The sequence below is a fragment of the Salvelinus fontinalis genome, chromosome 35, assembly GCF_029448725.1.
Source record: "Salvelinus fontinalis isolate EN_2023a chromosome 35, ASM2944872v1, whole genome shotgun sequence".
In the NCBI taxonomy this organism is placed as follows: Eukaryota; Metazoa; Chordata; class Actinopteri; order Salmoniformes; family Salmonidae; genus Salvelinus; species Salvelinus fontinalis.
The window spans coordinates 4,386,313-4,409,146 of record NC_074699.1 but is presented as its reverse complement, the minus strand read 5'-3'; the positions used below and the strand labels follow the sequence as shown (position 1 = coordinate 4,409,146).

The window sequence follows — 22,834 nt, the reverse complement described above, 5'->3', positions numbered from 1 at the left end:
GAGAGAGAGAGAGAGTTAGAGAGATGAGACACAGAGAGGAAAGTTACAAGCTTACTGCACAATATTCTAGCCACTACAGTCAGTCAATGTAGTCTCAAGCCGGTGTGTGTGACCGGTGAGCGTTTACCTTCTGCAGACAGGCCCTGTATGTTGACTCCTTTGGCTGCCAGGAAACTGAGGCAGGCATCAATGTTCTCAATCTGGAGGAGAAGAAGAGAGAGACAGAGAGAACTTACCACAGGTGCTTCTGAATTGACATTCTGATTGAACTAAACTCCTCACACAGTCAGTAACGCATTGGCAGTTATCAGCAGCCTACTCAGAAATAGGGATCGCAAACACATCGCCAGCCTTAGGGTTTAGGGACATGTGTACAGGGATTGACTTCACAGAGTGCCGACCCTGAGTAAGGTGAGTACATTGTTGAATGACATAGCCTAGTCAAATCAGGATTCAAATAAGCCAGACATACACCTCCACTGGAGTACCTTAGACGACAAAGCATTCTACTTTGACCCTGTTACTAAGATGCCAGCCAATGCAACCATACCGACCCAGCTGTGCTGAGCTGTCAACAATCAACAGCCAGGTGATGTGATTGGCCGACAGAATTTGCTTAGGGCCATGTGACCCTACTTCGATACAGCCCATTGGCCGCAAATGTCAACACCAGGTGGACAAAATTTAACTGAGTCATCGAATGACATCATCAGTAAAAAGGGAGAGTTCAAGGGTTGCCAACGGTCAGGTTCAGGTGAACAAACAGGGAGAGACTGAGCAATATAACAATCGATTCGTATGCCACAATAGCAGCCATTTTCACTGTTCATACTGTTGAGGAGCGGCCATTGCGACTACACTCAATCAAGGGAACCTCATCGAAACGGAATCCGTCTCGATAGACACCTAGGCGCAATTCATCTCCCCCATCGGTATTAGCTAACACCCACCCGAGCACTACACCAGCATTACATTTTGCACCAAAGCGCTTACAAACAAACCTAGATAAACATCTTACTGAAATAGAGGAAAACCCAACGATACTCAATTAGTGTGAAACGGGTTTCGACTGAGCAGAGGTTCAAAGTAGAAAAATAAGACGTCGTACTTTATAGAAAACAAACTAAAATAACACTAGCTATTCAAAACATTAATATCCATATCATCCTTCTACCGTAGCCCTCTGATTCGACATCAGATATTTCAATGATGTCATACGACGAATCAGAAGCAGACTCCAGGTCAGTGAGCCGCTGACCCCAGAACAGCTGTTATAGGGCGACACATGCTGGGAGGTCAGGGAGAGCACAGCCTGAGAACCAGAAGGAATTTAGACCAGGCTCTGCTCGCTACAAAGTTCAAATATCCCCCACTCACTAAAATACCCACTGTCTTTTTAAATACCCCAGACCCATATGCCACCATCGTTTCACTGAACGACCCGCGAGCCACCCTGAAATACCCTCCCAGACCCTAATAAAATACCCCCAGCTTGACTGAGATACCCCTCCCTGTGATATACCCGCACCCATACACACGCGCAGGCACACACACACACACACACGTCAACACTACTAAAATACTTCCCTGACCCCTTCTCTGATATACCCCTGACCCAAATACCCCTGGTACTGAGGGGTTAAAAATAAAGATTCTTCTGGCTAAATAAAAACACCCGCTGAGAGAGCAAATGGTGCGCAGATTTTAGAAAACACATATAATCTATATTTAAACAGGGGATCGATTCAGAATTTCTCTTTGGGATTTCCAGTGTAGTGCGGAAAAGTAAGAAACTGTTGGAATAGAAACTCAAAGTAGGGCCTCCCGAGTGGCGCAGTTTGGCCTTGAGGGATTGTCCTTGTCCCATCGCGCTCTAGCGACTCCTGTGGCAGGCCGGGCGCAGTGCACGCTGACACGGTCGCCAGGTGTACGGTGTTTCCTCCAACACATTGGTGCTTCCGGGTTAAGCGGGCATTGTGTCAAGAAGCAGTGCGGCTTGGTTGGGTCGCGTTTCGGAGGACGCACGGCTCTCGACTTTCGTCTCTCCTGAGCCCATACGGGAGTTGCAGCGATGGGACAAGACTGTAACTACCAATTGGATACCACGACATTGGGGAGTAAAAGGGGTAAAAAAATAAAAAAATAAAAAAAATCTAAGTAGGGAGACAGGTGCTTTGACAATGAGTTCTCTACTTCAAACACAACTGCCTATCTGTCACTTTTCCACTCCTATCTTCCCCTCATACTCTCCTGTCCTTCAATCCGTTTCTGGTTTTCTCATATTCCCCTCATCCTCTCCTGTCCTCTCTTCCAGTATCCCCACTCCTTTTATCTCCTCTATTCTGATCAGACAGTGCTATTCTCATCAACAATGTGCATGATTAACAAACCTTGAGTAAATACAGTCTGGTTATTCATAAGAACGTAATAACGCCACCGAGTCAGTAGGTGTTGTGCCTAGCTTTGACGTCATGGGGACAACACACGTAACTGTGATGGGAGTATATAAGTCTCTCCCTCTCCACCCTACACACTAAAAACACACACTAGACATGAGACGTGTCACGGCAACAGATAGTCTAGCCCTGCAGGTAGACTGAACACAAGTAGCACTCAAATTACACTGCAACTGAATAACTTGTTTTAAACTGGATCATTCAGTGATATGACCACCTAGACAGCGACAATAATTAGATCATTAAATCAACAATAATGCACAATTGCACCGGCTTAAAATTACCATTATTATTACAAAATAACAACCGTCGTAAATAGCAAAATACAACTTCCAAAACCGAGATACAATTCTACTGCAATATTTCCATAGAGTTCCCTCTTACCTAGCAAGTTCTCAGAGCCTGTCTTGAAGGCATGATCACAGCAAATACAGTGTCACGCTAACCACTGTTCTACTGTACTGTGGCTCTCTCTCAGACACACACACACCTCTCTCTAAGGCTGTCATCACATGCTGGGTCTCAGCCAGCTAGCAGCACAGTAGGGCCGGCCCTGCAACTGCCCTTTCAACAAACACTTTCTTACATCACAGAGAATCTATTGTTTGTTTGTGTGTGTGTGTGTGTGTGTGTGTGTGTGTGTGCGTGCGTGCGTGCGTGCGTGCGTGCGTGCGTGCGTGCGTGCGTGCGTGCGTGCGTGCGTGCGTGCGTGCACGCACGCACCCCCACCGGAAGCTTTGTTTACGTCTTAAGGAGTCCTGTCTTGTGGCGTGACTGAGTCGGCGTGTGTGTGTCTCTGCTCCCGCCTTTCACTCTCTCAAGACAGTTTCACTGAGATTACTTCAACCTCTGAACCAAGATAACACTAACCCCGTAAATACCGCTCTCTCTCTCTCTACAACACCCGTACATTATGGTTTTGGAGAGTCAACAGCCCTGTGGTCGGTCAACACAACGCATAACACAACGCATAACACACTGTACCTCCCCCATTTAATTCAACTAAACAGTTTCATAGTGTTACACAACTCCCTTCTTTGAAAGCTGGTAGTGCTGGCACCCAAGTGGCAGGTAACTCAACACACAACAAATGAAAAATAAACTATAACACCAATACTACAGTACTTGACAGTGAAATAATCGACTGAGTGCAGTCTAGAGGACACAGAGCGACAAGAAATGAGATCGATCCAATTCGCTGCCCGCAGATAAGAAGGTGAGGAGGAGAGAGGGATGCCCGGAGCAGTGCTAACCCAAACAGTGGCTCCAGCCTATACCTTGTGGTCAAACAGCTGACACTCCTCCATACGGGGGTTGCCTAGCAACACTATGCGGGCACGGCACCTGTGATTGCGCTGCACTTGCATTTGATTACATGGAGTTTGACCAGCTGATACAGGTGGGTATCACACACACACACACACACACACACATAGGCAGGAACAAACGCAAGCACACACACTAACACACGTGACCTGAAGCAGTTATTCCCCTAGCTGTCACACACCTGATTACACATTAACTTCAGACAGTATCCTGCTAGTGTTATTCTGCTTCCTCTATTCACCTGTGGGGACTCACATTACCAATCAATACAATACTATATGATCAGATCATATGTAAATATATTAGTCACATCATCTATGAATCACCATGGCCTTAGTACTGAACCGTTGGGACACGGAAGGAATGTCAGTCATGATAACCTGACGCTGTATATAACAGCATACACTTGTTTTGGCTGTCGTGGCTTTGAGTGGCGCCTGAAGGTGAAACACGGGTTGAAGTTGAGAACTGACAATGCCTTGATGTAACGGAGGAAACTCTATTTGACGTTCTCTGAGGGCTTATGAAGTCTACAAAGGCCTCGTTCTCATCATTCCCCATTCAGAGAGGCTTACTGGGAAGGCGGGTTTCAACTGCTTTATACCTGCATGGAGCAATTAGTAATGTTTGTTCCCAGTAGAGGAGAGAGAAACAGATCTCTCTGAACTAGAGTCAAACTGAGGGCGAAACAGGAAGTTGCAAATAAAACATTGTGACACGACACACACTGCAATTAAACAGTACACACCAATAAATCTACCCGAACAACAGAGCAGTGAGTGTGACTTTGTGTGTGACACTAATGTATCCCTCCACAGTAAGAAGTAGGCCTCTGACAGACCTAAAGCACTTCAGGGGTATGTGAGGGGGGTGCAGTAGAGGGAGCGTCCTGTGTGGTTTTAGCACCTCTGAGTCAACACCCCGATGGGAGCATGTCACTGCGAAAGCTATGGTTACTTCCTGGGTGGCAAGGGTACGAGACTGGGAGGGACTAGCAGTAAAAGGTGTGTGTGTGTGTGTGTGTGTGTGTGTGTGTGTGTGTGTGTGTGTGTGTGTGTGTGTGTGTGTGTGTGTGTGTGTGTGTGTGTGTGTGTGTGTGTGTGTGTGTGTGTGTGTGTGTGTGTGTGTGTGTGTGTGTGTGTGTGTGTGTGTGTGTGGGGCACCGTTGTAGGATCTGACAGTTGTAAAAACAACTATTCCCCACTAGGGTTGCATAGGGTCGGAACTTAAGCCTGGGAATTTTGCTTAAATTCATCAAAAAAGTTAGCTTATAACAGTGAACCTTTTTTGTGGGAGACACATAAGGCAATTGTAGGTCTTGTGGCATATTTTGGTTAAACTATCCCCAATTCAATGTTGCAACCCTCTGCAAGCACAGTGCATTCTTCCATCACATGTACAGCTGATTCTCAAGATCTTGCACACTAATGAGATGCTATTGAGCACACACTACTACACTGTCTGAGCCAAGGACTACATGCTTTCTGGTATGTTTTGATTACAATACTGGGTGGGGTGAATATATTTGATATGACATACAGTGGGGCAAAAAAGTATTTAGTCAGCCACCAATTGTGCAAGTTCTCCCACTTAAAAAGATGAGAGGCCTGTAATTTTCATCATAGGTACACTTCAACTATGACAGACAAAATGAGAAAAGAAAATCCAGAAAATCACATTGTAGGATTTTTAATGAATTTATTTGCAAATTATGGTGGAAAATAAGTGTTTGGTCACCTACAAACAAGCAAGATTTCTGTCTCTCACAGACCTGTAACTTCTTCTTTAAAAGGCTCCTCTGTCCTCCACTCGTTACCCGTATTAATGGCACCTGTTTGAACTTGTTATCAGTATAAAAGACACCTGTCCACAACCTCAAACAGTCACACTCCAAACTCCACTATGGCCAAGACCAAAGAGCTGTCAAAGGACACCAGAAACAAAATTGTAGACCTGCACCAGGCTGGGAAGACTGAATCGGCAATAGGTAAGCAGCTTGGTTTGAAGAAATCAAATCACTGATAATCTCCCTCGATCTGGGGCTCCACGCAAGATCTCACCCCGTGGGGTCAAAATGATCACAAGAACGGTGAGCAAAAATCCCAGAACCACACGGGGGGACCTAGTGAATGACCTGCTGGGACCAAAGTAACAAAGCCTACCATCAGTAACACACTACGCCGCCAGGGACTCAAATCCTGCAGTGCCAGACGTGTCCCCCTGCTTAAGCCAGTACATGTCCAGGCCCGTCTGAAGTTTGCTAGAGAGCATTTGGATGATCCAGAAGAAGATTGGGAGAATGTCATATGGTCAGATGAAACCAAAATAGAACTATTTGGTAAAAACTCAACTCGTCGTGTTTGGAGGACAAAGAATGCTGAGTTGCATCCAAAGAACACCATACCTACTGTGAAGCATGGGGGTGGAAACATCATGCTTTGGGGCTGTTTTTCTGCAAAGGGACCAGTACGACTGATCCGTATAAAGGAAAGAATGAATGGGGCGATGTATCGTGAGATTTTGAGTGAAAACCTCCTTCCATCAGCAAGGGCATTGAAGATGAAACGTGGCTGGGTCTTTCAGCATGACAATGATCCCAAACACACCGCCCGGGCAACGAAGGAGTGGCTTCGTAAGAAGCATTTCAAGGTCCTGGAGTGGCCTAGCCAGTCTCCAGATCTCAACCCCATAGAAAATCTTTGGAGGGAGTTGAAAGTCCGTGTTGCCCAGCAACAGCCCCAAAACATCACTGCTCTAGGGGAGATCTGCATGGAGGAATGGGCCAAAATACCAGCAACAGTGTGTGAAAACATTGTGAAGACTTACAGAAAACGTTTGACCTCTGTCATTGCCAACAAAGGGTATATAACAAAGTATTGAGATAAACTTTTGTTATTGACCAAATACTTATTTTCCACCATCATTTGCAAATAAATTCATTAAAAATCCTACAATGTGATTTTCTGAATTTTTTTTCTCATTTTGTCTGTCATAGTTGTAGTGTACCTATGATGAAAATTACAGGCCTCTCTCATCTTTTTAAGTGGGAGAACTTGCACAATTGGTGGCTGACTAAATACTTTTTTGCCCCACTGTACATTATTTATTGTTAACTAGTAAATAGTAGCCTACAGCAAAGTGTTTAAATACTTTCTAACTTGTTAATAATTTCTGCTAGTTAGATTTTGCTACCATGTGGGTTTTAGCTTGCTTGAGCCTGCTAACTGAGGAGGGTAAATTCACCTGTTTCTGTTACGCCTGCTCCCGCTCTTCCCCCCCTGGTGCTCGAGGGCCGCCAGGCTCCCCAGCAATACGTACTCCTGCCATCGAGCGCCAGGCTCCCCAGCAATACGCAATCCTGCCATCGAGCGCCAGGCCAGCATTATGCACTCCTGCCACCATCATTACGCACACCTGCCACCATCATTACGCACACCTGCCTTCCCCCATCACGCACATCAGCGATTATTGGACTCAATCACCTCTGTTATTAACCCACTATATCTGTCTGTTCCCCCTGCTCTGTTCCCCGCTTCAGCATTGCTTGTCATATGTCCTTGTATACCGTGTGCTGACGCTATTCCTGTCTTGTTTCATGTCTGTTCATGATTAAATATTGACTCCCCGTACCTGCTTCTCATCTCCGGCGTCGGTCCTGACATGTTTACATACATGTTTCATTTTAAACATTTATCTTTCAAATGAGCTGTTTAATGTAACTGCTTAACTATTTATCTACATGGAATTGTCTTTGGGTTTTTTTACAGATTTTTTTCTAATCTTTACAGGAAAATGCCACGGGCACTATCTAATGTGTGGAGACATTTCACTGCAGCTAATGTAGAAGGAAAAGCTGTGTACATGTGCAAATACTGTGCCAAATCATATGTGAAGAATGCAACAAAGATGCAGAATCATCTGGCCAAGTGCATAAAGTTGTCACGCCCTGAACGTAGAGAGCTTTTTATGTCTCTATTTTGGTTTGGTCAGGGTGTGATTTGGGTGTGCATTCCATGTTCATTTTCTATGTTTTGTATTTCTTTGTGTTTGGCCGGGTGTGGTTCTCAATCAGAGGCAGCTGTCTATCGTTGTCTCTGATTGAGAATCATACTTAGGCAGGTTTTTCCCACCTGTGTTTTGTGGGTAGTTGTTTTCTGTTCTGTGTCTGCACCAGACAGAACTGTTTTGTGTTGTTCCATTTTGTTATTTTGTCTCAGTGTTCAGTTTAAATAAATAATCATGAACACTTACCACGCTGCGCTTTGGTCCGATCCTTCTTCATCCGACGACCGTTACAAAAGTTCCCTCAGGGCTCACAACAAGCAACCTCTGACAAAAGACCCTCTACTTCTATTCAAGGTGACAATTATGAATCGGACACCTTATCGATAGCAGCAGCTCATGGTCCTCCTGGAATCAGAAGTTTTTTTGACTCAATAGAGGAACGTAGTCAAAGAAATGCTGATGAATGTCTTGCTCGAGCTGTGTATGCAACTGGTTCACCTCTGATGTTCACAGGCAATGTGTATTGTGAGAGATTTCTGAATGTTCTTCGCCCAGCATACACCCCTCCAACCAGACATGCTTTATCTACTCATTTGCTGGATGCAGAGTTCAACAGAGTTCAAGTGAAGGTCAAGCAAATCATAGAGAAAGCAGACTGTATTGCAATCATCTCTGATGGGTGGTCGAATGTTCGTGGGCAAGGAATAATTAACTACATCATCTCCACCCCTCAACCAGTATTCTACAAGAGCACAGACACAGGGGACAGACACACCGGTCTCTACATTCCAGATGAGCTGAAGGCAGTCATCAATGACCTTGGACCACAGAAGGGATTTGCACTGGTGACCGAACATGAAGGCTGCTTGGTCTGAAGTGGAGGAGTCCTACCCTCACATCACACATTGGCTGTGCTGCTCATGCATTGAATTTGCTCCTCAAGGACATCATGGCACTGAAAACAATAGATACACTCTACAATAGAGCCAAGGAAATGGTAAGGTATGTGAAGGGTCATCAAGTTATAGCAGCAATCTACCTCACCAAGCAAAGTGAGAAGAATAAGAGCACCACATTGAAGCTGCCCAGCAACATCCGCTTGGTTGGTGTTGTCTTCATGTTTGACAGTCTCCTGGAGGGGAAGGAGTCTTTCCAAGAAATGGCCATATCACAGTCTGCCGATATGGACAGCCCCATCAAGAGGATCCTCCTGGATGATGTATTTTGGGAGAGAGTGGTAAGCAGCCTAAAACTCCTGAAACCTATAGCAGTAGCCATTGCACGGATTGAGGGAGACAATGTCATCCTGTCTGATGTTCAGACTCTGCTTGCAGATGTAAGAGAAGAAATCCGTACCGCCCTGCCCACTTCACTGTTTCTCCAAGCAGAGAAAACTGCAGTTCTGAAATACATAAAAAAGCGTGAAGACTTCTGCCTGAAGCCCATACATGCCGCAAAGTACATGTTGGACCCCAAGTATGCTGGCAAGAGCATCCTGTCTGGTGCAGAGATCAACAAGGCCTATGTTGTCATCTCTACCATGTCTCGCCACCTTGACCTGGATGAGGGCAAGGTTCTTGGCACTTCCAAGCAAGGGCTTTGGGATGGAGATGCAATATGGCAGGATCATTGGGGATCATTCAACATTCCCTTTCTTTTGTTGTTCAGTGAAATCATCCCATGTGAAGAGTCAACTCATTTAATGAAAGTTCTATTCGTATCGAAATTATATATATTTTTATTTCTATTGAAAGTAAACAATTATGTCTACTTATGATAAGGTAAAAGGTTTATGTTTCTGTCTCCATATGATATGGTCAATATATCCAACGCAAAAAACATCTACATTTAAATAGTATTAATATTAATTTGCATATATTACCGTAAATTCCAATATATTCCCAAATATTCCCGTTAATTCCCACGGAAAGTTTCCACCTCTGAATATTCCCCAAAATGTGCAATCCTATTCCCCCCTCGTCTGAAACACAGAGCGATGCTACAAGAATGAACATGAAAATGACCAAGATGGTGATAAAAAGGCGCTATATCACTCCATTATACGCCCTAAGCTTGTTTACATGTTTGCTGGTTTAAAACAAGAGGTTAAGGGTAGAGTTGTCAATCGCCAGCAGCTTTTCAGTGTTTTGGATGCAGCTTTACCACAGCAATCAAGTCAAGTGTCGTTAATGGAGCTCTCAGTAGGTCCTGGGTGTTGAGTGGCCGGCTAACAGGGAAATTGTGTGTGTGTTTCCACTCTGTATTAAAATGCACAAAGCAGTAGACATGTGCATAATGACAGTTTGCGCCTGCCTCCAGCATTGCTCGAGTGCTTCCGTTTCAGCTGGAGAGTTCACACACGCAAGCTGCCACAACACACGACACACAGCTGTGACACACAAACACACGCACCCCCATCAAATATCTCTCAGCTCAGGCCAAACAGAGAAACACACACACACACACAAAAACACACACACACTTAAACACACAGTGTCAGCCCACCGTCTCGTCCACCTCTCGCTGTAGAATGCTAACAGTGGGATTCAGTGGTAGGCTAAGAGAGGTTTTAGAGAGGGTTCTAATCACTGTACAGAACAAAGACACAGAGAGGAACAGAGACCAGAGAGGGACTACAGAGACAAGAGGCAGCCTGGAACGTCTCAATTACTGGCGACTGGAGGGCATAATCAACCTCTAATGGGACCCGGCTAATTGATAGTGGAGACACAGAGAGACGGAACACTTGAGAGGATCGGCTGACTGACTGATTCCTGTGTGTGTGTGTGTGTGTGTGTGTGTGTGTGTGTGTGTGTGTGTGTGTGTGTGTGTGTGTGTGTGTGTGTGTGTGTGTGTGTGTGTGTGTGTGTGTGTGTGTGTGTGTGTGTGTGTGTGTGTTTTGGTTGGGGGGGGGTCTGGCTAGCAGCCCAAATTTGCCTTCAACTGGCACACTGGCCAATTTACGACCCTCCACATTCAGAGGGATACCGGCTATTTTCCCATTGAAGTAAAAAAAAACACAAAGAACACGGAAATCACAACCAGTATGATTGAATACGAGTACATGAAATGTACAAATGTAAAATGATTTAGCAGGAAAATGTATAAGCACTGACAAAATGTCTAGCGCTAAGATGTGTTTATTGTTTGGAGTGTGTGAAGTGCAGTGAAAATATGATCAGATTTGTATCAGAACAACCAGTAATTGGAACGACAGCAACTTCTGACTTCTGCTCGGTTCTAGCTAAGACGTGAGTACTCTAATTTTGTGGTAGACCGAAAGTCGTTCTTCAACCAATCGATTGGTCTTCATTTTTAAAGGTGTATTTTTCCATATATAGACACACCCTGTGTGTTTTTATCAAATCAACTATATGCATTGCGCTTGTTTGATGCTTTAAGCTTACTGTTTGGTGAAATAACGCACAAATGACTCAAGAGGGAGCCAGAGATCTAGAAAAAAACCTTTAACCTGAACCAACCGTTCTCCTACTCCTGCTGGCTTTTGCAGATACTGCCATTACTCTCCTAACGTTGCAGGTAATAGGCTATACGAGGAGTCGGCAACTTTTCTCATGTGGAATGGCAATCTATCTTACCATTTCTACTGATCTGCGTGGCAGTTATGGCTTGTATATGCACATTTTCGTGGAACAGTTTAATTTAGTTTATAATAGCATCGTTATATCTCAAGATCATTGTCATTTGGTTAATCAACATTTTATCCAAATCTAAATGAAAATGATACAAATCTAAAAAGTGACTTCTATTGCCATTACCAACTATGTAAAAATAGCATACATAAAGACAACAAATAAAGACTTTGCAGCCTGCAGGTAGAAAATATCCTGATTTAAAAAACGTATCCTATAAATCACATTTGCAGACAGGCCATGCATAGCCACAAACTTGGAACATTGTATCAACGATTAAATTGAGCAGCAGAAGCTTGCGCTGCAACATTGTATAAAATATTCTGGGCCCTCAGAGTGGTGCTCGAGACAGACACAGGTGTTGGCTATTTGCGCAAGGGATAAGAAGCCGTGCTTGACTTGGGCTAGAACTCACCGGAGCTGGTGTACAGGCACCTCAAATTTTCTACTGCTTGAGCTCCTGTTCCTCTTATAGAATAATAGCTCAAAAGTATTGTGGAACTCCTGCACCTAAATATAAACAGTACCAGCACCCAAAATGAGTACCGGAACCTATTTCAGTCCAAGTCAAGCACTGATTAGAAGTAAATCAGGTAGAACTATTTTATGACATTTCCACTGGAGCCATTGTCATTCTCAACGGATGTAAAAACATACTTTGTTTGCTTGCTGTTTGAGGTGAAGAAAACATTACTTTGAGAAGCTCCACAGCTCATTAGTGGTGGTGCGTTAAGCCAATCAGAAATAGTATCGGTGCGTTAAGCCAATCAGAAATACTATCAGATCCCCAAATGGGCACATTTATACAGTGCATTAGGAAAGTATTCAGAACTCTTGACCTTTTCCACATTTTGTTACGTTACAGCCTTATTTCGAAAACAGATTTTTCCTCATCAATCTACACACAATACCCCATAATGACAAAGCAAAATCTGTTTTTTAGAAATGTTTGCAAATGTATTAAAAACTTAAATATCACATTGACATGAGTATTCAGACCCTTCACTCAGTACTTTGTTGAAGCAACTTTGGCAGCGATTACAGCCTCCATTCTTCCTGGGTATGACGCTACAAGCTTGGCACACCTGTATTTGGGGAGTTTCTCCCATTATTCTCTGCGGATCCTCTCAAGCTCTGTCAGGTTGGATGGAGAACGTCGCTGCACAGCTATGTCCAGGTCTCTCCAGAGATGTTCGATCAGGTTCAAGTCCGGACGCAAGTCCGGGCTCTACACTCTTGGTAGTTCCAAACTTCTTCCATTTAAAAATGATGGAGGCCACCGTGTTCTTGGGGACCTTCAATGCTGCAGACATGTTTTGGTACCCTTCCCCAGATCTGTGCCTCGATACAATCCTGTCTGGGAGCTCAACGGACAATTCCTTCGACCTCATGGCTTGGTTAATTCTCTGACATGCACTGTCAACTGTAGGACCTTATATCGACAGATCTGTGCCTTTCCATCTCCTATCAATTGAATTGACCACAGGTGGGCTCCAATCAAGTTGTAGAAACATCTCAAGGATGATCAATGGAAACAGGATGCACCTGAGCTCAATTTCGAGTCTTATATCAAAGGGTCTGAATACTTACGTAAATAAGGTATCTGTTTATTTTTTTTTATACATTTGCAAAAATGTCTAAAAACCTGTTTTTCACTTTGGTATTATGGGGTATTGTGTGTAGATTGCTGGGGGAAAAAAATGTATTTAATCCATTTTAGAATAAGGCTGTAATGTAACCAAATGTGAAAAAAGTCATGAGGCCTGAATACTTTCCGAAGGCACTGTATATATATTTGCTACTGCTCGACTAAAAGAATCTTGGTCGACCAACAGCCTATCGACCACACAATCGACCAGTTGACTAATTGTGGTCAGCCCTATCAAAATTAGACATTCTTACAAATACCTACGCCTATTAAAATGCGCATATAAAAGTGGACACCAATACACTCTCTCTCTCTCACACTCAGTAACCGGAAGGTTGCTGGATCGAATCCCCGAGCTGACAAGGCGAAAATCTGCCGTTCTGCCCCTGAGCAAAGCAGTTAACCCACTGTTCCCCAGATACCGAAGACGTAGATGTTGATTAAGGCAATCTCTGATTCAGAGGGGTTGAGTTAAATGCGGAAGACACATTTCAGTTGAATACATTCAGTTGGACAACTGACTATGTATCCCTCTTTCCCTTTCATGGGTTGTAATGTTAAACTGCCACAACAAACAATAAACACAGCAATGAATATACAGTAGAACTAAGCCTTTGCCTTGGAAAAGAGTATGCTAGCCAAAGCCCTCTCCAAAAGGGAATCCTTATACAGTAACCACAGCCATTACAACATTGCCATCCCTGCTCAAGCTTTTATTGTCATTGAAACTTGAATTCTCTGTCTGCATTTTGTCCACTAGACAACATAACTATCGTTTTTATTTCTAGTAGCAATGTGATGAAGCAAGCTTAGTTCTCTTCCAGACACCAAACCTCAGCCTCTGGACCTTTAAAGTGAGAGCCAATGGCCTGTCTATAGGCCAGATGTTTTACAGGGACTGACCGCAAAGCCACATATGTGAAAATAACAAGAGTAATATCCATACCCGTTAAATTGGACAAATGTCTTCTGAGACAGAGCTAAATTCTAAATGTCCTGCTTAAGTCCACACGCACGTATGCGCAAACACACAACCACTCTACTGTGGTGAGCCAAGACATCAAAAGCAACTTTTACTTCACACACTCACCCATACATACAAGCAAACACACACACACCGCCACAAGGATTCTAACGTTATACTGCCAAACACACAAACCAATAGAAGGAAACCCTAGGAAGGTCACTCACCATCTGAGAACGACTCTTAGGGCAGCCATTGATGTCTTCAATCTTCTCATTGGCTAAAGACACGAGAGAGAGAGACGGAGACAGAGAGGGACACAGAGAGAGAGGGAGAGGGACACAGAGAGAGAGAGAAAGGTGTTCTTAGTGATATCCCTGGTTCTTACTCCAGCATGTTCCTACTCAGTGCCAGAGAGAGTAAGTGAGGAGAGCAGGCCTGTGACTGGGTGGAGAGAGTCACTGCCCCCTCTTTCTTCTGAGAGATGAAACCCAATCTAGTTATAGCAAATGTGTGTGGGGCCACTAGGGGCCAGGCAGAAGGGGTGTGTGTGGCTCCCCCCTCCCTTAGAGGGGGGAGCCCATCCCACAGCAGCTGAGACAAGGTCTCTCTCTCTCTCTCTCAGCTGACAACCCTACAGCCTGGTGGGGCCCACTGTGGATCTCTGCCACAGGAACCTGACTACCACCTAAATGTGTTCACGTCAAGGTTAGTGACCATTTCTCCTTAGCGAAGATAATGCATCCACCTGACAGGTGTGGCATATCAAGAAGCTGATTAAACAGCATGATCATTACACAGGTGTCCCTTGTGCTGGGGACAATAAAAGGCCACTCTAAAATGTGCAGTTTTGTCACACAGCCCAATGGCACAGATGTCTCGAGTTTTGAGGGAGCGTGCAATTGGCATGCTGACTGCAGGAATGTCCAGCAGAGCTGTTCATTTTTGAATGTTCATTTCTCTACCATATGTCGTTTTAGATCATTTGGCGATACGTCCAACCGGCCTCACAACCGCAGACCACGTGTACGGCGTCATGTAGGTTAGCGGTTTGCTGATGTCAACTGTTGTGAACAGAGTGCCCCATGGTGGCGGTGGGGTTATGGTATGGGCAGGCATACGCTGCGGACACAATTGCATTTCATCGATGGCAATTAGAATGCACAGAAATACCCCGATGAGATCCTGAGGCCCATTTTTTACAAAGGTATCTGTGACCAACCGATGCATATCTGTATTCCCAGTCATGTGTAATCCATAGATTAGGGCCTAATGAATTCATTTCAATTATGAATGATTTTCTCATATGAACTGTAACTCAGTGAAATCTTTGACATTTTTGCATGTTGCGTTCATATTTTTGTTCAGTATATATTATGACTCGTCTAAACCCTGCCATTATCTGTCATTCGGTCTCCCCTGTTGTCTCCTACCAAAATAATGTGCTACTGATCGCAGCCAGGTCTCTGACCCTGTGTCACCGTGTCACTGTCCCCCTGCTTCACACCCACTGAGCTGCATGGCCAGATTTCAGTAGCAATTGTCTGGTGTGATATTTTCTCCCCCCATCTACATAGAGAGGGGGAAAGGAAACTATGAATGAACTGGTGAATGGGACACTCATATAGGGATTGGAAGAGGGATAGAGCTCAGTTACATGACACCCGTATAGCAGTAGTCCGCTGGGGGGGGGGGGGGGGGGGGGGAGAGTGTCAAAAACAGCCCAGCGACACAGTCAGACAGACTTAGTCAAATGAGTCAGCTGTAGACGTCCTTTGCAATGAACACCACCTCCGCTTTACCTCACCTACTTGTGCATTTGAGTGTGTGCGCTTGCGTGCGTGCACGTTTACAATAGCGTGAGCCACTGTTACTTACCCTACACTGTCCCCTAGGGATACAGAGACCGCTGACGGTGAGAAATCATGCTCTACTATATCAGGGGACGGAAGGCAACCCAGCTTGTGTCATAACAGATCATCAAAGACGTATGCTTATGTCAAACGCGCATCCGTGATGAAGCTCGCCATCCAGTGACTACTGAGATGAAATCTGAGCATCAAAAGACACAAAGATAAAGAGAACAGAGGACTCGGTGTCTCCAAACCCACCCATCCTGCCGTGGACGCAAGAAGAAAAAAAATCCTAAAGACCCGCTAGCCTACTCTTGACTTTCCGAGAAGCATGATCAAAATGATACGTTTTTTCTTGTTCTCTACTCCAGATTCTAGTCCGAATTCTATGAAGACTCTAGTCTACGCAAATGTTCGACGACGTGGGACCACGACGTGTTCTGCGCTCATTTATTCTTGTTCCTGATTCTATGTGTGCTCTACATGAGTATTGTATGATGTTCTGTATGTGTTCTGAGATTTGAGGCAGTGTTCTGTGTACAAAGAAATGTGATCTATAATCTCTGATACACAGTTCTACAGAACTCTGGGAAGCAGAGGAGTGATAATCAGTCATTGGTCAGTTGATGTGACAGTGTGGTAACCTCAGGGCACTGTCTCCCCCTTCCACCAGCCGTCCTCTTTAAAAGATGACAGGGGAGCGTGTGAAGTGGGAAAATTACAGGACTCTGAATAAGGGGAGGGGGCGCAAAATGACATTACATTACAAAACTCTCCCTCGGTCAAACTTCTCTCTGACTGCACCATTGTCAAATATTTCAGGGGGTAAACCGAGGGATTTTCCCCAACTCAATTTTGGAGAATAATAACTTGTTGATAATACGTTAATAATGTTGAAAGTAATAACTTTATGAGGACACTTCATCACCAATTGCATTTAAACATCATGGCGATTACTGTACACATACACATACACAACTTCAAAGTATAAATATAGTATCAGCATGAAAAGTCTAGTCGATCAACTGAACTCATAAGCAGTAACGGTAATACTAGCATCGAGAGAAGAGACGGTTAGTAAAAGTGCACGCCTTACCGACAACCTGTATGATCTCCGCCAGCAGCACTCCGTCCGTGACGTCTGTCTGCAGGTCCTTGATAAGTCGCTTGTGTCCTGACTTGGCTAAGTAGTGGTTGGCCCAATCCGTATAGATCTGTTCAGGACACAAAACACCAGCGTCCATTTATTAGACGCCCAGCTAACGACTAATATCAAAAGCAAAACACAAGTCTTTGCGCACCCTGCTTTTTTAAGAAGCCATGCGGGGTGTTTCAAATCCCATAACACTTAAAAAGGACAAAATGACTCAAATTAAAATAAATTTACGACTCAAATAAAATAACAACATGGTTGAATAGGACCCGCGCAGCCCCTTTTCTTTTGTTGGGGCTCAGGGCTGGCATTTATCCGCCTGGTATTCAAATTGGGACCATTGTGCTCGGATAGCGCAGCAGCGCGAGTGGACGGTTTCAACGAGGCGCTGACATCACGAGCTCGACGACAGAAAAGGCCCTTCAGAGTGCCCGGGGGAGGGGTACGGGGATTTGATTTAAGTGTCTGAATAATCGGAATAGTTTCGCTTGTAATTGGTTGTTGTAGACAACTCTCTCTCTCTCTCCTCCAAGGCTGCTTGCCTCTCCGGGATTGAAGGCCGGTGAGGGATTTATTTGGGTAAATAAGAAAACCCCAAGTAAGAGCAGAGGGTGAGAACGATGCAAATGGTCGGAGAGAGAGATATTTGAGATTAAACATGTTGGTAACAAACAAAAGAATTGAAGTAAGGACACAGTGATGCTTAATTAGAAATAACGCCAATTAGGTAGGGAAGGGGATGCTGAACATATTCAGAAAATGTTGCTAAAGAGTGTGTTTCACGTGGAAAGTTGTAGAAACAAGTTCAAAATCTCAAGGCAAATCGTCAATACAATTCTGGAGTAACCGAATTGAGTCTGACATAAGTGTTTCGTCTGAGGCATCCCGGTGAACCTGAGCAATGTTTTGTTGCTGCCGTCACTTCGGTATTTCAACCAGCTAAATGAAGCATCACGTGCACGTGTGACCCCAGTTCTCTGTGTTTTTAAAGGTAAATAGACCTGGGGCCAATTCAGTGTTACTCATCATATGAATCACTGCTCTGAACGCTTCATCTCAAACACACACACACACAGAGCAAGGTTCAAACTCTGTCTTAAGTAGTCTCTCTCTCTCTCTCTCTCTCTCTCTCACACACACATGCACACACACACACACACACACACACACACACACAGCTATAACATGGCTCAGACAGTGCTAAACGAGCGTTTAAGCAAAGGATAACATTCTCGCAGTAAGAAAATGAATGTGGGTTGAAGCCGTTTTGTGCAGCAGGTAAAATGCGGGGGGTTTGGGTGTAATTAAAAACAAGGTAAAATGAGAAGCTGTCAATCATTGGAGCAGAACAGGAACCAGTTAAAGACCCCCTGGGGGTGGGAGGGGGCAGGTGTAAAGGGAGGAGGGCAGTATGGTGGATCCAAACTATCCAAATCCATACACAGCAGCTCATGTAGGCTCATCATTATTACTGGAGATGAAACATATGCCGAGTTGAATGCTCCCCATCGGTATTATAAAATCCAATGTTCCATCAATAGCCCTTGATTTGAAGGGGATATACTCAACACAAAATAAAGCTGGTAATATGTGTTCATTCTCTATGGGGATGTAATCCTGTAACATACTGTATCTGGGGAATATCAAACCATTGAGCACAAGGTGTTGATAAAGACATATTTTCCACGTATTTTCAACCAAAATAATGTGTTTTCACGATTGACACCGATCAATGACTGACACCAACGGTTAAAGGACACAGTGGATCCCTGGATGTCATGACTTGTTGAACTGGAAGGACTATCACAATAACAACACATCGTGTAGGACTTAAGATCCAAACATACCCTGGGGGTATATGAAGAAGTACGGGCCACTGAGAATAGGGAACACAGAGGGAGGGAAAATGAAGAGAGAGAGTCCTACCTTCAAAACTCTACAGTGCAAGGCTGCTGAAATCCCGCTCACTAAAACCAGAACACACACACTAAAAGGCCTGTGCTGTCCAACCCACTTACACTAATAACCTGTAAACTATTAGGGTTATTACCCCGTTAGCAAAGAAGCCTGAAACAGCACTTAACACACCAGAAGATGCCTTTGATCCGTGTCTGGCTGCGCTGTCAGCCACTCTGGGAAATCTCCACATCACAGGGAAAATCCCCGCTCTTCCAGAACATATCTGATTAGTTCCAACCGTACTGACAGCATCCCACCAACCGTACCGACAGCATCCCACCAACCGTACCGACAGCATCCCACCAACCGTACTGACAGCATCCCACCAACCGTACTGACAGCATCCCACCAACCGTACCGACAGCATTCCACCAATCGTACCGACAGCATCCCACCAACCGTACCGACAGCATCCCACCAATCGTACCGACAGCATCCCACCAACCGTACTGACAGCATCCCACCAACCGGACTGACAGCATCCCACCAACCATACCGACAGGATCCCACCAACCGTACTGACAGCATCCCACCAACCGTACCGACAGCATCCCACCAACCGTACCGACAGCATCCCACCAAGCGTACTGACAGCATCCCACCAACCATACCGACAGGATCCCACCAACCGTACTGACAGCATCCCACCAACCGTACTGACAGCATCCCACCAACCGTACTGACAGCATCGCACCAACCGTACTGACAGCATCCCACCAACCGTACTGTCAGCATCGCACCAACTGTACTGACAGCATCCCACCAACCGGACTGACAGCATCCCACCAACCGGACTGACAGCATCCCACCAACCGGACTGACAGCATCCCACCAACCGTACTGACAGGATCGCACCAACCGTACTGACAGGATCCCACCAACCGTACTGACAGCATCCCACCAACCGTACTGACAGCATCCCACCAACCGTACTGACATTATCCCACCAACCGTACTGACAGCATCGCACCAACCGTACTGTCAGCATCGCACCAACTGTACTGACAGCATCGCACCAACAGGATTGACAGCATCGCACCAACCGTACTGACAGCATCCCACCAACCGAACTGACAGTATCCCACCCCCTAGCTAATATGCGTGTTCGTAATAGTATAATAATCCATTTTAGTGTTGAGTTTGTAAATAAAGTCAGCGGGGAAGACAGACCTAAAATGTCAAACAGGGAAAAAGATGAGTGGATTTTCTATTTCATCAGTGTTGTGTTTGTTACTTGTTAATCAATGATTCTTTCAGGAGGGGGAAGTCCCACATCAGCAACATTCTCGAAAATTCCCAGTCATCCCACCCTCTCATCCCAGGACTGGGGTTCTTTTTTTGGGAGCTGTAAATTGGTGAGAGGGACATTCCCTCCTCAAGGGAATGCAATGTGACACTGAGCGGCTGGGATCGGATGTGTGTGTGCGCGTGTGTCATCTAAAGGGTCACACACTCGGACCAGTAAACAAACAGCAATGTTCTACGAACACAACCACACACACAGATGCCCTTAGCCCACACACAACTGTCTCTCTCCCACTGCATGCCTTGGCCGTGCCACACAAACACGCCCCACAACCAGCCTCCAAACACCACCCAGACCTGCTGACTCATCAATCCAGCATATGATGCCCCGCAGAGGGCATGACGCACACAGGCCTCCCCCTACAGGGCTGGGTCATGGGCTGGGGAGGTAGAGAGAGAGAGGGAGAGGACAGGCAGCTCATCACACTGACATGCCCTTTACTTGTGTTGGTAGGGACTTTCGGAAGAGAAGAGATGGTGATTGGAGTGGATGCTTTGATGTCAAAGGCATACTCTCACAGCTAGTCATTGCATACTGATTGAAGTAGGGAATGATAAACAGGTGAGGATGTGTGTGTGTGTACATGCATGCGTGTGTAAAGAGAAGGGATTAACTTACTCTTTCATCTTTCACTTTGTTTGCCATGCATCCTTTGACTTGTGTGCCACACACAGACACAGACACACACACACACACACACACACACACACACACACACACACACACACACACACACACAGTCTTGTATAACTAACCTTGTGGGGACACACAATTCAGTCCCATTCAAAATCCTAATTTTCAAAATTTTCCCTAACCCTATACCTAACCCTAACCTTAATCCAAAAACATAACCTTAACCCTAACCCTAATTCTAACCTTTAACCCTAACCCTAGCTCCTAACCCTAATTCTAACCTTAACCCTAAACCCCGTAGAAATAGCATTTGACTTTTGGTCCCCACAAGTATAGTTCAACACGTCTACACGTCCACCCCCCCCCCCCCCACCCCCCCATTCGCATTCACAAAGCAGCCTAAAACAGCATGACACTTAACATACAATTATGTCTTAATCTAGTGAAGTGAAAGAGAACCACGTTAAGAAAACACCCAAACTCACAAGATGCCACATACATTGGCATCGCGCCAGGAAGTTAAACTCAGTTCAATTTCCTAATGGCATAGCACTGGGCGCTGAAAATACAATTTCACTCGTTTACTTTTTCGCTCCTGAAGTGAGGTTTCTACTCCCAGGTGCGTAAAAGAACAACTTGCAAAATGCTGTAACTTGAGTGATTTTTGCAAGTACAGTACACCAAGTTTGCTCAAACTTCTTTCCTGTGTGTTCTCCATATTGAACCTCTGTTCATTCATGCATACTTCCCCTCTCGCCCTTGTCCCAAATCGACAGCTTGTCTTTGCAAGAGGTTGAAATCACCAAGCTTTCTGTTTAAGCAACGAGCGCACAGCTCGGTCACTCATACAATACCCCACAAGACATGCCACCACTGGTCTCTTCAGGTCCAGAAATAAACTATAGGAAACTGCACAATGCTACATAGAGCCATGACAACATGGAACTCTATTCCACGTCCTGTAACTCAGTCAAGCACTAAAATCTGCTACTGTTTGATTATTGTTGCTCTTTAATTATTTGTTATTTTGTTAATTTTTCTATTTTCTTATTTTTTACTTCAGTTTATTTTAGTAAATGATTGAACACTTATTTTTCTTAAAACTGCATTGTAAGTAAGCATTTCACTGTACCTGTTGTATTCGGCGCATGTGACCCAAAAATGTTTTATTTAAAAAAAACTTTTTACCCCATTTTCTCCAGAATTCTCCAGAATTTCTTGATATCCAATTGGTACTTACAGTCTTCACTGCAATTCCCGTACGGACTCGGGAGAGGCGAAGGTCGAGAGCCATGTGTTCTCTGAAACACGACCCTGCCAAGCTGCACTGCTTCTTGACACACTGCTCGCTTAACCCAGAAACCAGCCGCACCAATGTGTCGGAGGAAACGCCGTACAGCTGGCGACCAAAGTCAGCGTGCTCTGCGCCCGGCCCGCCACAAGGAGTCGCTAGAACGCAATGGGACAAGGACATCCCAGCCGGCCAATTATGCGCAGCCTCATGGGTCTCCTGGTCGCGGCCTGGGATCGAACCCGGGTCTGTAGTGACGCCTCAAGCACCGAGGCAGTGCCTTAGACCCATGTGCCACTCGGGAGGCCCCACACCTACATTTAAGTATTGTTATTTTTCTGTATTATTGATTTTGTATTGTAGATATGTTATGGTAGAGTAGTGTGTAATAATGTGTTGTGTTATGCATTGTTTTATTGTATGTAATTGTGATTGAACCCCAGGAAGAGTAGCTGTTGTCTTGGTAGCAGCTAATGGGGATCAGGAATAAAATACAAATACTGTACACACAGCATGCTACCTGCCCCTGTCCGCCTCTCTCCATAAATACACACAATTTCCTCTGTAAGTGCTCCGAGGGACCTGGC

General features: G+C 45.0%; 1 protein-coding gene across 6 annotated transcripts in view; it reads right to left on the bottom strand.

Moving 5' to 3' along the window:
* Window positions 1-22,834, bottom strand: part of nav2a (neuron navigator 2a) — a 131,982-nt gene that overhangs the window by 84,971 nt on the left and 24,177 nt on the right. For all 6 annotated transcript variants that reach the window (XM_055899114.1, XM_055899109.1, XM_055899111.1 and 3 more), the window contains exons 2-4: window positions 17,002-17,119; window positions 14,280-14,332; window positions 128-200 (exon numbers count right to left, since the gene is read on the bottom strand). In XM_055899114.1, the coding sequence (XP_055755089.1) occupies window positions 128-200; window positions 14,280-14,332; window positions 17,002-17,119 (244 nt within the window). The remainder of the gene's footprint in view (window positions 1-127; window positions 201-14,279; window positions 14,333-17,001; window positions 17,120-22,834) is intronic.